Source organism: Embiotoca jacksoni, unplaced genomic scaffold (assembly GCF_022577435.1).
Source record: "Embiotoca jacksoni isolate LCO1_2020_lvr unplaced genomic scaffold, fEmbJac1.0.p SCAF_48, whole genome shotgun sequence".
Classification (NCBI taxonomy): Eukaryota; Metazoa; Chordata; class Actinopteri; family Embiotocidae; genus Embiotoca; species Embiotoca jacksoni.
This window is the reverse complement of record NW_027185401.1, coordinates 637,073-654,186: the sequence shown is the minus strand read 5'-3', so window position 1 is coordinate 654,186 and position 17,114 is coordinate 637,073. Positions and strand designations below refer to the sequence as shown.

Here is a 17,114-nt window from a genome sequence, read left to right as displayed (position 1 = left end):
GAAATGCAGAACAAAGAGAGCGAGCGGACGGGATTAAAGAAACATGTCGTTTTAAAGTAGTGAATAGTAGTGACGTCACGAGGTGTGTTGACGCTTCGAAGCGCGTGTCGAGGCTTGCTTCATTTAGGGGAGGAGCCACAAATGATGACGTCTGAAGCCTTGCTGCCCGGCTGTACCACGTGACTGTTTCAGGAAGTGGTTCAGATTTTGCCTGGAGGTTTGAGAGCAATATAAACTCTTCAGGCTCCATTCAAAATGTGGGTTGTTGGTGGAGAGTTGAGGTCAGTTGAGAGTTTGGATAGTTTGGAGAAGTTAGAGAGAGAGAGATAGTTTGGAGATTTAGGAGAGTGAGGAGAGAAGGAGGTGATAAGATGGAGCCAGCTAGGAAGAGGAGGATTTCCCCTGTGGGAACACTTTGATTTGATAACTCCTAATAAGCTAAATCTAACTCTATTTCAGACACATTAGGTTTGCTTATCAAGAACTGTATTTTTCACAGTTTCTTATTTTATTCCAAGGTGAGGTGTTTATTGTGCTCCAAGGAGTTGGGGTACAATAACAACACCTCATCCATGCTGAGGCGTTACCGTGCCTTGCATGAGAATAAGGAGGAAACTGGAGCTTCACCCAGCCAAGGTAAGTCATTACAATATTACAAATGCACCATCACAATTTTTCCCTGTTCACTTTTGTTTATTGTGCAAATAAAGACAGGTAACAGACACTGTATTTATTCTCTTTTAACCAGCCACCAGAAAACAAGAGCTGGATGAAGCCCTCGTCTCCATGATAGTGAAGGACACACAGCCCTTCAGTATTGTGGATGATGTTGGATTCAGGGCATTTGTGTCCAAACTGGATCCTAATTATGTTCTCCCTACAAGGCAGGTATGTATGGGTGCATGCATGAAACAAATGAGTACTTTATTGTGTCTCACAGTTCAGCACTATATATTTTTTCCTTTAGGCTCTGAAGGCCATGGTGGAGGCCAAGTATGAGTCAGCTAAGGAGAAGGAGAAGGCTAAAGTGGGAAAGGTGGCTGCTGTTAGCCTTACTTCTGACATGTGGACATCCACAAAACCAAAAACTGTTGAGAAACTGTTATTTCTGAATAAAAATGAATAAAATGTCCCCTGTCCTGTACATCATTGTCCAAGTTACACAAGCATATTCAGTCCCCTCTTCCTAGTTCCACAAGCACTTCCACTGTCCTCTGCCTGCTTAAGCTCATGACATTTTCCTAAAGTGACAGAAAAACATGATTACACAACCTGCCATATCATATGATACGACCATTTTGGGAAAATTTACACAGAATACATTCAAAAAATATTTTATTATGCACATATGTGATGATTTATGTACAGAAATTATTTGGTCATACATTTTTGTAATTCATAGTCATTCCCAACAGCCGTAACAGACACAAAAATGCAATGCATCACATGATGTGGTTCAGATACAGCTGCCTGTGATTATACACTTGGCCAGCAGGTGGTTTCGTGTTCACGTGAAGCTTCGAGAAATGAACCCTTTCTGGAACCAATTGGCTGAAGTGGTTCGATGCCTCATGAGGCTTCATCTCACCATCACTAGTGAATAGAAACCGTATCCAAAAAGAAAGTAAGTGGAGTAATGATTGAGAAAGGGGAGAGGGAAATACAGCAGGTGAAGGTGCAGAATAAAACCACCTCTGCAGAGGCAGTGAAGAGGTTCAGCCAGAGTGGAGGAGCCAATGGAAGAAGTAAAGCCGGCAAAACGAGCCACAGCAGTCCTCCATCAGACAAAACGAGGGGGAAACAACGGTCGACTTACAAAACACAAACAAAGCTGGTCACTTTCACAGCAGGGGGTAGTAAATGCTACGATGGAGGTCGAATCCAAACCAGAGAGGATTCAGATCATTGTTAAAGCAGCAGTCCACCACTTAGATATCAGCGGACTAACACGGGAGGACGTCAGAAATGATCTCAGTATTCAGGCAAGTCCGGAGCAAATATGATCTGAGAGTTTTTAAATACACATCGCACTGGAGCGAGGCCCAAAACATCACCTCCATCCAGGGCTCAGTTTGATGTTATCCACCACAGAAACAAACACATGAGGAACACAGCTCCAACGCTCACTCCACCGCTGGAACTCTCCCTGCACAACAGGTATGAGCTGCTGACTCATGAAGTGTGTGATGACACTAAGTCTGTGGAAACTGGTCATTACATCACCAGAAACAAGGCTGATGGAAGCACGAGAAACAGCCTCAAAACCACTGCTAGATCAAGAGCCAGAAGAGACACAGTTCAGGTCCCTCAGACACCAGGCGGTATTTTGATGGAGGACGCCATCACCAAGCACGTTAAAATGGCTGAAAATCTGTGTTTGGATACCACCAGTGTGAAGGAGTTAACGGAGCTCTTCCCAGTTATCCTCTGGACTCGTCCAAGAAGTCTGAGGGTTCTGATCCACACGGGTTCTTCTGACATCCTGCAAAAGAGAACGGGCTCTGAGACTCTGGAAAAAGATTTCACACTGCTGCTGAAAACCCTGAGTGACCATCGATCACAAGACGCGTTTATTTCCGGACCGATTCCGACGCGCAAGAAAGGAAGTGAATCGTTCAGTGGACTCCTGATCCTGAAAACATGGCTGACGTCAACACGCCTCAAACATGGGATACGTTTGATTGACAGTTTTAACCCTTTGTGGAACCGTGAGGAGCGTTTCAACCTGATGGAGTTCATCTGAACTTCACTGGATCCAGACTTCTCGGCGCCGACCTACAACCTAAATTACTATCTTACTAGACGGCGATCTCAAAATTGTCAAAGTTCATCCACAACCAGCCTCCTCTCCAGTCTGAGAGTCCCTGCAGCTGAAATTGCCTTTTTTTTATCGTCGGATCTTTGACCGATAAATCTTTTCTGGTTAATGATCTCATCATCGATAAGACTTTGTACTTTCTGTTCCTGGTTGAAACGTGGCTTAACAACACGACTGGTGAAGCAACTCTGATAGAGGCTTGTCCTCCTCACTATAAATGTTATCAGTCAGTTACACAGAACAAGAGAGGAGGAGGGATCGCAGTGATCTTCACCACAGTTTGGGTGTAATGACATCGACCTCGCTGATTTTACATCATTTGAATATGTTGCTCTGCAGCTGAAAGGTAAATCAACAGTACTGATCGTCACAGTTTACCGGCCACCGACGTACTCGGCACTATTTCTGCAGGAACTCTCAGAGTCGATCTCACCAGGTATCACCAGATATGACAGGTTCATTCTGAACGGAGACTTTAATATTCATGTAAATAAGAAGAACGACCACAAAGCTCCAGAGCTGATGGATTTACTGGACAGCTTTGAAGTGACCCAACATGTAAAGGAAGCCGCCCACCAGCAGGGTAACACCCTGGACTTGGTGATAACAAGAGGGTTACACGTGGATCAGGTTTCAGGACGTGAATTATCTTTCTCTGACCATCGCTGTATACTTTATGATGTGATTGTAACCATGGCAACGACTAAAGGGCAAATTCTGGTTCAAAAGACACTCCTTGAACCATATAATCATGAGTGCTCTTTAAATGAGGTGGTTGAACACTTCAACAACTCTGTCGTCTGTTCTAAATACTGTTGTAATGTTTCTGAATACTTCATCCACCATTTGTCTGAGTTGAATTAGACTAAATGGTGCTGCTTGTTTCCAGAATGGCCACCAGAGGGAGCACTCTGCCCACTGACAGCGCTCGTTGCCCCTGGAGACTAATAAGTGAACTTATCAGAGGTAAAACAAAGATCCTCAAATCTTTGTTTCATGTTACAGCAGCAGAAACAGAGGGCGTCTCAGTTTGTGGGGGAAACTTCAACTTAGTCATGAATCACAGCCGAGACGACGAGTTTGAGGAGGAATAAAAAAAACTGCTCTCAAACTCAGCAGCTGCAGTCTGTCACGTTTCCTTGTTCCCTCCATCAGATCTGCATCTGGAAGATGGGCGGAGCCAACATGGGTGGAGTCTAAGAGCTGATGTCCTCATTGGCTGCAGAGTCACATGATATTTAAATCAGCTGGAACCAGTTTTATCTTTGAGGAAGTGAAACTCACACAGTCACTGCTGCTGAGAGGTGAAATGGAGCAGAAAGGAGTTCAGTTGGACCGAGAAACCTTCTCTTGTTGCATCTGTCTGGATCTACTGAAGGATCCGGTGACTCTTCCATGTGGACACAGCTACTGCATGGAGTGTATTAAAGTCCACTGGGACGGACAGGACGGGACGGGAGTCTACAGCTGTCCTCAGTGCATGAAGAGGTTCATACCGAGGCCTGTCCTGGACAAAAACACCATGTTGGCAGCTTTAGTGGAGGAGCTGAAGAAGACTGGACTCCAAGCTGCTCCTGCTGATCACTGCTATGCTGGACCTGAAGATGTGGCCTGTGATGTCTGCACTGGGAGAAAACTGAAAGCTGTCAAGTCCTGTTTATTCTGTCTGGCTTCTTATTGTGAGAAACACCTTCAGCCTCATTATGATGTCGCTCCATTCAAGAAACACAAGCTGGTGAACCCCTCCAAGAAGCTCCAGGAGAACATCTGCTCTCTTCACGACGAGGTGATGAAGATGTTCTGCCGCACCGATCGTCAGATTATCTGTTATCTCTGCTCTGTGGATGAACATAAAGACCACGACACCGTCTCAGCTGCAGCAGAAAGGACCGAGAGGCAGAGAGAGCTCGAGGGGAGTAGAGGAAACGTCCAGCAGAAAATCCAGGACAGACAGAAAGATGTGAAGCTGCTTCAGCAGGAGGTGGAGGACATCAATCAGTCTGCTGAGAAAACACTGGAGGGCAACGAGAAGCTCTTCACCCAGCTGATGAGTCTCCTCCGGGAAAGAAGCCGCGATGTGAAGCAGGAGGTCAGATCCCAGCAGGAAACCCAAGTGAGTCGAGTCAAAGAGCTTCAGGAGAAGCTGGAGCAGGAGATCGCTGAGCTGAAGAGGAAAGACGCCGAGCTGGAGCAGCTCTCACACACAGAGGATCACAACGAGTTCCTGCACAACTACCCCTCAGTGTCAGCACTCAGTGAGCCTACAGACTCATCCAGCATCCATATCCGTCCTCTCACCTACTTTCAGGATGTGACAGCAGCTGTGTCAGAGGTCAGAGATAAACTACAGCAAGTTCTGGATGAAGAATGGAAGAAGATCTCAGTGTCAGTGAAGGAAGTGGACGTTTTACTGTCACAACCAGAACCAAAGACCAGAGCTGGATTCTTAAGATATTCACAAGAAATCACACTGGATCCAAACACAGCAAACAGACAGATGTTATTATCTGATGGGAACAGAAAAGTAACAGGAATGATTCATAATCAGTCTTATTCTGATCATCCAGACAGATTCAGTGGATGTTGGCAGGTCCTGAGTAGAGAGAGTCTGACTGGACGTTGTTACTTTGAGGTGGAGATGAGAGGAAGAGGAGGAGTTGAAGTAGCAGTCGCATACAAGAATATCAACAGAACAGGGAGCTGGAAGGAAAGTGTGTTTGGACGTAATAACAAATCTTGGTCATTAAATTGTTACAATAACAGGTTTTGTTACAACAACATCAAAACTCCCGTCTCAGGTCCTCCATCCTCCAGAGTGGGGGTGTACCTGGATCACAGTGCAGGTACTCTGTCCTTCTACAGCGTCTCTGAGACCATGACTCTCCTCCACAGAGTCCAGACCACGTTCACTCAGCCGCTCCACGTTGGGTTAGGGTTTGAGTTAGGGTCTGTCTTCGTTGGAAGCACTGCTGAGTTTTGTAAACTGAAATAAACTGAAGTCTTTCAGGTTTCAGTGGGTTTAAACCTGCATTTTCATTTTCCATTTCATTTTCTCTCCATCATTGAGGCGTTTATGCTCTGAACAAAGATCTGCTGTCAATCAAGCATTATGGGCGTCACCTGGACGTCTTCTTGATAGTTGTTATCTTCATGTTAATATGTTTTATTATTGTTTTTAAGCTCTTTTCACACCGTTCCTGTAGTGAAAACCACGTATCTCTAAATTTGGTGAAGTTGAATTTTGAATTATTTTCTGATAATTTAAAGAGATTTAAATGTTCTTTTATAGACTGAGATGATTCTCCTGCTAAATTAATTATTTTAAAAACCTAACAAAGCTGAAAAGGTGTTTATTTCTTAGATACGTGGATCTCACAGGACAGCAACGCTCCAAATATGTGATGATCTGGTTCAATATGACGCTTTACAAATCAACAATATATAAAGTAGTTGAAATGAGCAAAACCTTCAGTGACTATGACGGTAAAATTCACATTAATCCAGCAGCAATATGAATCTACAAACATCAGATATATAATAGTAAAACACTAACAGGGAACATTTTCTGCTTCGTGTGTACTTTTACTTTTTGTGTTTTCAGTGTATTTCTGCTGACAATACTTTTACTTCAAAAAGGTTTTGAATGCAGGAGTTCTAGTATTTTCAGTCTGGTATCAGAACTTTTTCTGAAATAAAGGAGCTGAATTCTTTCACTGCTTCATATATAGTAATATAGATTATTCAGAGGGAACAAAGCAGCACTTTTACTTTAATACTTTCACTAAATGTTGCTGCTAACGCTTCTGTACTTTTACCTGAGTAAGCTGTTTAATTAAGGACTTTGACTTGTAATGGAGTATCTTTGTTTTCTTTGCTGTATTTGTACTTTTACTTCAATAAATGTTCTGAATACTTCATCCACCATTTGTCTGAGTTGAATTAGACAACATGATGCTGCTGTTTCACAAACTGACCACCAGAGGGAGCACTCTGCCCACTGACAGCGCTGGTTGCCGCTGAAGACTCTCAAAGGTCATGAAATGTCATCTTCCAGCCTTTGGTGCAGATCCCTGTGAGAGAGGAACGCCCCTCAGCTTCATCAATATGTTCAGGCTGAGAAAGTTTCTTCCTGAAATGACTTCCATGATAAATCAAATCCCGGCTCTGTGCTGAGCACGGTCACCTCAGAGCAGAAAGCTTCTCCGTGTGGACGTTGGACGGTTTCACGTTGTCTGCTTGGTTTTCTCCAGCTGCTCTGTTTTCCTGCCAGTTTAGATACTTGCAGGTCGGTTAACTGGTAAATCTGCTAGCTGTGAATGTGTTGGTCAGTTAACAGCTTGTCCCGGCTGTATTCTGCATCTCTGCAAAGTTTAGAAATGAATGCTGGTAATTGTAAAAGTCAGATAAAGTACATTGTGGTGTCGTCACATGCTGCATATGCTGACATTTATGAACACGTCCAAAGGTTTTCTTGAATGAGAATTAACGGTTTGTTTCACTCAAATTCTCCCCAAAATCAAACAAACAGATGTTTTGCATTTCGATCTGGAGGTGTGCAGATATAGTTTGTATTCTCGACCTCAGAAAGAGGTTGTTTACCCCCAAAAGAAAAACCCAAGTTCGCTAAAGATTCGCTTCCTTGTTTTTCCAGAAGCTTCTAAATGCATGTCGTGGTCTTTGTCAGTAAACTGTAATGTAGAAACACACCAAGTCATTCAAGGGTTCCTGAACTTTTGCCTTTTTTTCTACCCCGTAGAACAACACTGAAGACATTTAAAACTCATATCTATTTCCTTTGAAATGTATTTTTCAGCTGTATGGCTCTCCACTTCTAGAAATAAGTAGTGCTCACCACAAATCCATTTAAAAATCCCTTCTGCTGGTACTTTTAATCCTTTGATCCAGATTGAATTTGTATGGTACGTACTGCTTCCAAGAAACAGCTGTAAGCACAGACTCTAAATTCAGACTCTGAAAATGTCTCCTGACTTCTCCCTCCTCCTTGATTTGATGTTTTACCAAACCATCCATATAAATGGAAACAGTCGGACCTCAAATCACGTTGAAAACGAGCTTTTTCATCCCGACCGTCTTTTGAGCTCGATCACGTTACATTTGAATCACGACACAATCAGACTTCTTTTGTCGTCTCTCCTCAAACATTGAAGCGCTGAGGTTTAGATGATGAGGAGAGAGAAAGTTCTTCAGGACATGAGAATCCAGAGTTGTGCTGCCGGTACAGACCTGTACTGAGCCGGCTAAAGCAGAGGAAACAAGCACGGGACAATTCTTTTACTTTTGATATCAGTGTTACTCACCTTCGACCACCGACATGAAACGGGAGGTCCAATTCATATTCTATCTTCAGGATCCCTCTGCAGGTCACTCACATGGTTGAAGAGAATCTCTTTTCAATAAGTGACCTTTTCAAACGACAAAACCAAACACAGACCTCGTCCATCTTTATGGAATCAGATCAAATGTAGTAACGGCTGAAAAAGGCTGCTTAAATCTGAAATGAAGATGTTTCCAGTGAGCACAGAAACAGAAGTGAACCTTCAACCTGCTTCTCGTCTCGCTCGTCACGTCTCCGCTTCTCAACAACGTTGGACTTTGTTCTTCTTTCAACCTGAACGTCTCCTCGTCGGCTCGTTGCAGGTCTCCGCGTTCTGTTTCCGGTTTCCTGTCTCAGCTCGCTTTGGGACAGACGGGCTAAAAAGACGCAGCGGACGGTGAGGACGTCCTGTTCAATGTTTCCTTTAGTCACTAGATTTCTAATCCAAATGAAGAAGCAGCAGCAGCCGGCCAGGCAGCATGTGTTTCCTTCATGTTAGCGGTGACAGAGTGCTGCACCTGTTACCTGTTCTTCTGATCTTTTAGCTTTCTGCTGAAGAGGTTTCATCTTTGTGACCGTTGTCCATCGTGGAAGATGAACAGCTGAGCAACAGCAATATTTAAAGAGACTCTGATACTAAACATAGTGTTCTTCTTCTGGAGTGACAACAAAGTGATGAAAGAAGACTTGTTTAAAAAACAAAAGGGATATTTTTCTTCGTGACATATAGAGATTGCTGGATTTGATCCTATTTGCTCCGAGCTAATCAACAAGGTCATATGTTATCGTGACGTTGTGAATTGTATAGATTGTCACTAAATGTTCACGTGTACGATGATTTAAGCCTTCGTAATGTTTTACAGGAGTTATTTGAACTATTTTAGCGCCTCCATCTGAGGCAGCGTTCTCCCGTATCCAAGTGAAATTAGAACAAATAACTGGCCTTTATTGTGTGAATGCTGATTCAGCATTTACACTGTTGACATCCTGTTTCTGACTTCTTCCACGCGCTTTGTTTTGGTCGCTCACTACTTCTGCATACTCACCGAGTTCAACCATTCACATTTGAAATTGTTCAACTCTTTCAGGACATTTACGCCGACATTCAACTTTTTTCAAACATTTATCATTTTTTTGAACATATTTGTAACATTTGAGTGAATGAGGAGATTCTTCAACTCCTCTCAAACTTTCTGTCGTTGTCACAACAGCAGTCAGACATCATCTGTTAGAAAAATGACTCCGAGGCTGAATTCAAAATCAAACACATCGGACATTTATTCTTGCAAGAAGGAGCAAATACATGTTCACTCAAAGAAAGGTGTCCAGCATTGCTCGAAGTCTCTCCTCCGTAGTTCAGCTTTTATACAGCGTGACAAACAGTTGACAGTCATCCCCACTTCCTCTGTAGATCTGATTTTGTAGATAGTACTGAGTGAGGTCGTAGGTCACCAGATAAAGGTACAGAGACGTTGTAACTGAGACTAGAGAACCATGTTGTGCAGATAAATGGGTTCATCTTTCCTGAGACAACAGGAACATGTTATGCAACAGATAGACAAACATTTGACAAGTATGATGAGCTCATTATTTTACCATCATATCCCTCCTGTTTATACAAGGTATAACATGTACTGAAAAGTCGGTGTCGTATTCGTGGTCTCGTACGTTTGGTCAGTTGTAGAAATTCGCATATAAAGTGTGTCCTGTTTAGTCAATGTAACATTGATTAGTCTTTGGATCAATCCTCGGATACAGGGAATACAACAACAACCACAAATAATAAGTACGGCTGCTATCATTGAAACACTAGTGAAACAGGTGAGGAACAGGTCTGTCCATTTACCAAACCAAGATTCCATCATCCTGGAAAAAGGATCATCAATCGCAGCATTTACAGGAAGTTCCTCACTCGGGGCGGTAAGACCCCGTAGAGCCTTGGTGGCAGATCCATCTGATGCTGTGTTGTTAGGAATAAACGTACAACATACGGAGCCAAACATTTTGCATATACCCCCCTTTGTCAGCCAGCAGCGTGTCCAGTGTCATGCGGTTCTGCCACGCCATAAGACTAGTGGCATCAAACTATTCTCTGAGGCCCTGAACAGCGTCTCATGTATAGGACCTCAGTGTGGGCGTCCCTCGGAGCATCCGATGCAGTCGGCTTTGCCCGTCATCTGATCTGAGTACTGCATCCGCTGTAGTCACATATCGGTATCACCATATCCCGTCTCTAGTGACACCACATCTGTAAATTTACTTATTTTCAATCGTCGGCCTACAGGATCTACGTGTGAGCTCGTATTTGAAACGCTTTGGCGGGATACCGTGGTGTTTGGTTGTACTATATTTATCCAGATGAAGCCCTTTGGATCTGCCCCAGATATATCTGCCCCTCGTACTAACAGTCTGGAGACGCATTGTTTTGGATCCTTCAGTGTCAGTATTAAGGTGTTGCAGTTTCGTATGTGACAACCTGGTGCGGTAGATCCCTAAATCAGAGACAGTCGTTGTTTCAGGTCGGTACAGATGCTACCATGTACTGGATACCCATAGCCCTTTGAGCTGGTGGTCCACACGACCTGTTTCCAGCTCATGCACATGTCCCTTATGTCAGTCTTTTGGGACGCCATGCAGATATTTATCTGTCCAAACTAAGCTACGGTCTTTCTCTTTGCAGGGAAGAACTGCACATGCGTCAAATGTTAGACTGGCCTGTTGCCCTTCCGTGAATGTGAGAATTAATGCTCCCTGTACCCGGTACTGATTTTTTGTTCCTTGCAAATTGTCCATCAGCCCTTACAAATGCTCTTGTAGTGCGGCGAACTTTGTCAGTAGCCTGAGGTCCTGTTGTGGTCTTGTCGTCTGATGTCTGATTGTCAGGTATGTTATGTTGGGCTTCCTACCAAAATATGGGGAGTACTATGAGCAGAGCTGTGACTATCAGAAAACAAAGGGTCCCACTGAGGCCACAGAGTCCTATCCTCCTGAATGGATGCCATGTTATGCTGCCTTGAGCCATTTTAGCTGTACTGTCCGTCCACAGATATACCAAAATAAGCTCACCAGAACCTACTCACCAGGGTGTTGTTGGTTTCTTCACTGGTTTGAGACAAGTACCCCTATTGGTATCACCTCCCTTTGTAGCCAGACTTCACCAACAGGGGAAATGCCGGCTTATCTGGTATGTCTGTGTTATGTGGTTCAGGCAAAGGTCTCATCCTTCTGCAATGGCTGAGGTGTATTCAGGAGGTCCGTTCAGCAATCTGAACTGCTGTTGGGGTCGTCAGGAGTATCTCGAAAGCTCCTTCCCATCCGGCGGAGCTCCAGTATTTATTTTTTTATCACCTTAATGAAAACCCAGTCCTCTGGTTTTAGGTCTGTTGACTGGTTTTCCACCACCTGTGTAGGAGGGACAACAGAAGACATGATATCTTTTCTTTTTAACATTTTGGCCATGTAGTCTGCAGTCGTCTGGTCAGTTGTCTCCTTCTTGTCCACAAAAGGTCCAAGTTGTGGCATGAGATAGGGATGTCCGTGTATCATTTCAAACGGTGAGATGCCTCTTACACTGGGTAGAATATGCATATTTAATGTTATCAGTGGAATGCATCTCATCCAATTCAACCCTGTTTCTGCCATCATCTTTCTCAATTTGAATTTGATCGTCCCATTAGTTCTTTCCACTCGGCCTGCTGACTGTGGATGGTATGAGCAGTGATGTCTTAACTGTGTCCTGAAAGCTGTGGCTCGGTGTTTTATAATGTTGTTCACGAAATGTGTTCCGTTGTCGCAAAATATCCTTTCTGTTACTCCAAATCGTGGTACAATGTCCCTTGTAAGCGCTTTTGCTACGGTCGATGCATCCGGTGATTTAGTCGGGAATATTTCTACCCACTTTGAAAAGGTGTCGATGATAACTAGGCAATATTTCCTTCATTCGCGTGGTGTTAATTCAATAAAATCCATGCAGAGATGCTGGACTGGATACTCTGGTGAAGGGAACCGGCCCCTTGTGGGTCTCGTGTTTCCTTGGGGGTTGTGTTTTGCACATGTAATACATGCCAAACAACATTTTTTAGTAGTTTGTAAAGCCATATGTTGTAAATACTTAGTTTATTATAGATACCATCCCCCCTGTTGCGACATGGTTCATCCCATGGCTCAAAAGGTCGCATATCTATCTAAACTTTTTTGGAGTACCAGCTTGCCTTCTTGTCATCTCAATAAATCATCGTCTTTTTGTTGTGCTTTGTTTGTCTTCCACTGTTGTTTTTCTTGTTCTGGAGCATTGTTCTGCATGTTGTTGATTTTTCTATAGTATCTCGTTGTCTAGGGCAGGCATGTCCAAAGTCCGGCCCGCGGGCCAATCACGGCCCGGTCAGATTTCATACGGCCCGCAGCTTCGGTCTTATAATGTATTAGTTATGGCTCGCTGGCTCTGTCAGAATAAATAAATCATACAAATGTAAAGATGTAATTCCTCCTTTCACCACACGGTGGCAGCACCGTTCTAATGCTATCTGGCTCTGCATCCCTGCTGTGAACCCTTCTCAAATCATTTCTGCCATGGCGACCGCAAAAAAAAAAGAGAAAAGTTGACAGTGAGGGCCGCCGCTTTCAGGAGCGGTGGGAATTACAATACTTCTTCACTGAAAATCGAGGCAATTGTGTTTGTCTAATTTGTAAAGAGGCGGTTGCCTTGTTTAAGGATTTCAACGTAAAGAGACACTACGAGACTAAACATGCTCCAACGTACGGCAACCTAACAGGGAGAGGCCGCGCTGAAAAAGTGAAGCAACTCCAAGCTGCTCCGGCATCACAACAGAGAGTCTTCACGGGCCTCTGAGTCAAAGGAAAACACAACAAAAGCCAGCTATGTTAACAGCTAAACATGGCAAACCTTTTACTGAAGGTGCGTTCATCAAAGACTGTGTCATGAAAATGGTGGAGAACATTTGCCCCGAGAAGAAGCAAGAATTTATGAATGTGTGACATTAGTGTCAGCAAGTTATCTGTTCCTTGATCAATCTGAAATTGAGTGTTTTGAACGGTAGCGTCTGTCACTATTAACAGTGAAAAGCCTAAAGCACACTAATGCACTTGGACTTATGGCACTTCTGTTTTTAAACTCTTGAATAAGATGTGTGTTGTAACTGTTGATGTTATGTACCTGTAGATGTGACACAAACTATTGCTTTCTGAAAGATCTTGTAAAAGACAAAGGCAAAATTCACTTGTTTTAAAGTTTAATGGTAACAGACCACTTCGCATTACTTATAACTCCTGTTTAAAATGTTCATGAGGCAAAGATATTTAACTCGTGGAAATTGAAGGTATTCTATACAGTTTGTTCAAAGTTATCTGACTGAATGAAAGGCAGAATTGTGTTTTTAGAGTTGTTCACGTCTGCCTGAGTGGCTTATATTTGGTGACATTGTCATTTGAAAAATAAAGGTAATTGTGACAATGAAAATTGTTTTATAACAGTGTGTATTTTCATGTAACTTTTGTGGTTAAAAAAATGTCAGAAGGAACTATTGGCCCCCGGGCATCTTCACTTTATCAAATTTGGCCCTCTTTGCAAAAAGTTTGGACACCCCTGGTTGAGGGCAAAGGTTCTCAACAGGGGGTCCGCGACCCCTAGGGGGTCTGTGGTGGTACTGCAGGGTGTAATTTTTCATATTTTTCCAAAATCGTTTTCTGTTTCTGGTGTCCATTGTATGTTATGGTGGGCAGCCACAGGGTCATCATAAATGAGTTTAGACAGTGGGGAAGTCATTTCTGCAAATACTTCTCCGTTTGCTGATCTTACTCAGATCTGTTCTTGTGCCAATTTCTGTAATTTTGGGTCCTCATCACTCCTAATAAGTGACCTACATGCTCCTGAATCGCACAATAAGGTTACTTCAATCTCTTCTATCAGTAGAGTCACAAAAGGTTGATCTTGTTCTGTGAGTAGTATTTCAACTGTACTTATCTCTAACACATCACTGGTCTCCTCCTCTTTAGTTTCTAGTTGGTCTGTGTCTGTGAATCATGTGAATGTGTGTGTTTCTGTATGACCTGATCCTGGAGTGGTTGTGGTTAGTCATGCTGAACCTGTCTGCCACCGCCAACCGTCTCCTCCTCCTCCTCCTCCGCCCCTCCCGTCTCTCCACCCCCTGCAGTCTCTTGCCCAGTGTCCATTCCTCCTGCAATTATAGCAGGTGTCCTTACCTGTCTCTGGTGGTCCTCCCCCACGGCCGCCAGCCCCTCTCCATCCACCTCGCTTCCTCCTTCTGGTTGGAGTAGAGGGGGTGGAGTTTGGTGACGGTGTCGTGGGTTCGGAGACGGAAGCTGGCTGAGCAGCCGGAGACGGAATAGACGGTAACGGGCGGATCAGCTGTTACCGGGACGTCTCCCATGTTAGGGTATGGAGGAGGATCGGGCCGCGGTCCCATGTTGGGTCGTTTTTGTACCACATAATCATCATCTTCATCATTTTTCCGGGAGAAATGTATTTCAATTATTAGATATAGTATTGGTGCATTAAGAGCTATACTACCTTCCCCCGCCTTTTTGTTTTTAATCTCTCCCAGATCAGTTCTCTTTCTCTTTTTTTTTTACTTTTCCTCTCCTCTTTTCAACTTTTTTCTTTTATTTCCCTCACACTTGCTCTCTATCTTCTCTGTCAACTCTCTACATGCTATCATTGTCAGTTTTCCCTTGAATCTGTGTTCCTTTTCCCATTTTTTTCAAATATTTTATGTTATCTGCACCTTTTGAGTGCATGTGTTTTACGTCTCCCTCCAGAGGTATCTCTTCGATCTTACTACAGCATAATCCCATTTTTTCTATCTGTGAGTCAACCAGTTTGTATGGAGTTCACCCGAGCAACCGGACGCTCACAGTATCTAATTATTTGTATATTTTTATTTATTTCATCTTCCGGAAGTTTTTTTCTGTATTTATCTGGAGGTCCCTGACCTATTTTTGCGCGCGTGACTTTTAGTTTACCTAGTCTATTCAGACTCTTTAGTTTACCTAGTCTACTCAGACTCTTTAGTTTACCTCGTCTACTCAGACTCTTTAGTTTACCTAGTCTATTCAGACTCTTTAGTTTACCTAGTCTATTCAGACTCTTTAGTTTACCTCGTCTACTCATACTCTTTAGTTTACCTAGTCTACTTAGACTCTTTAGTTTACCTAGTCAATTCAGACTCTTTAGTTTACCTCGTCTATTCAGACTCTTTAGTTTACCTAGTCTACTCAGACTCTTTAGTTTACCTAGTCAATTCAGACTCTTTAGTTTACCTAGTCTATTCAGACTCTTTAGTTTACCTCGTCTACTCAGACTCTTTAGTTTACCTAGTCTACTCAGACTCTTTAGTTTACCTAGTCAATTCAGACTCTTTAGTTTACCTAGTCAATTCAGACTCTTTAGTTTACCGAGTCTATTCAGACTCTTTCGTTTACCTAGTCTACTCATACTCTTTAGTTTACCTAGTCTACTCATACTCTTTAGTTTACCTAGTCAATTCAGACTCTTTAGTTTACCTAGTCAATTCAGACTCTTTAGTTTACCGAGTCTATTCAGACTCTTTCGTTTACCTAGTCTACTCATACTCTTTAGTTTACCTAGTCTACTCATACTCTTTAGTTTACCTAGTCAATTCAGACTCTTTAGTTTACCTAGTCAATTCAGACTCTTTAGTTTACCTAGTCAATTCAGACTCTTTAGTTTACCTCATCTATTCAGACTTTTTAGTAGGTCCCTGACCTATCTCTTTTTAGTAGGTCCCTGACCTGACTCTTTAGTACAACAAGAACAAAAAAATGTCTTACACGGGTGTCTGACGTTTGATGGTGAATCAGTCTTGTTCTAGGATCCCGTCACCCCTCCTCTCTCCAGTTCGTCCTGGCCTCACCAATGTCCAAACTGTTTCGATAAAGAAACAGGGCGGAGGTCTTTCCTCAGGAGTCCCAGACTCCCCCGTGCACGGTTTCAGGCTGTGTCCGGAGAGAGGAGGGGATGTTGGGATCCGGCTCGAAGGACCAATTATGTTAGAAAAATGACTCCGAGGCTGAATTCAAAATCAAACACATCGGACATTTATTCTTGCAAGAAGGAGCAAATACATGTTCACTCAAAGAAAGGTGTCCAGCATTGCTCGAAGTCTCTCCTCCGTAGTTCAGCTTTTATACAGCGTGACAAACAGTTGACAGTCATCCCCACTTCCTCTGTAGATCTGATTTTGTAGATAGTACTGAGTGAGGTCGTAGGTCACCAGATAAAGGTACAGAGACGTTGTAACTGAGACTAGAGAACCATGTTGTGCAGATAAATGGGTTCATCTTTCCTGAGACAACAGGAACATGTTATGCAACAGATAGACAAACATTTGACAAGTATGATGAGCTCATTATTTCCCATCATCATCTCTCTCAGATTCCTCACGTTTCCCGTGTTTCTTTGTCTGACTGATTATTTGTGGAACGTGTCCGAGCCGTCCTCTCCTGAGTCGCAGCTCCGCCTCACCTGCTCCTGATCACAAGTGACAAAACTGCACTCAGTGAACTCATCAGCTTCTCCTGCTGAAATTATCTGGTCCTTCAACTACTCTGTGCCAAATGAAGTCACGCCAGGTGGTAGTTTCAGTCTCTGTGTAACTTGTTTAACTTGTTTTTTTGTTGTTGCTTCCTGGATTGCAGCCTGTTCAGTCATCAGCTCCTGTCTGCCTCGCCCCGTATGCGTCTTTTGGTTAAGTTTGATTATAAAATGCATTTCTTTTTGTTAAATCCCTGATGTGCTCCGTCTTTGCTGCGGCCAAGAACACAAAATATACAAAAATAATATAAAAAGCTGGTTTATTAAGGACTTTGACTTGTAATGGAGTATCTTTGTTTTCTTTGCTGTATTTGTACTTTTACTTCAATAAATGTTCTGAATACTTCATCCAACACTTGTCTGAGTTGAAT

General features: G+C 43.1%; 1 protein-coding gene across 1 annotated transcript; it reads left to right on the top strand.

The window, feature by feature from the left end:
* Positions 1–4,127: 4,127 nt before the first annotated feature.
* LOC138210793 (tripartite motif-containing protein 16-like) lies at positions 4,128–6,739 on the top strand. Its single transcript, XM_069170114.1, has one exon. It carries the CDS (start codon positions 4,128–4,130, stop codon positions 5,808–5,810), a length of 1,683 nt encoding a protein of 560 aa, XP_069026215.1. The 3' UTR covers positions 5,811–6,739.
* The last annotated feature ends 10,375 nt before the right edge of the window (positions 6,740–17,114 follow it).

Coding starts and splice junctions, on each gene's coding strand:
- LOC138210793 (XM_069170114.1), top strand. CDS start 4,128: ATGGAGCAGAAAGGAGTTCAGTTGGACCGAGAAACCTTCTCTTGTTGC.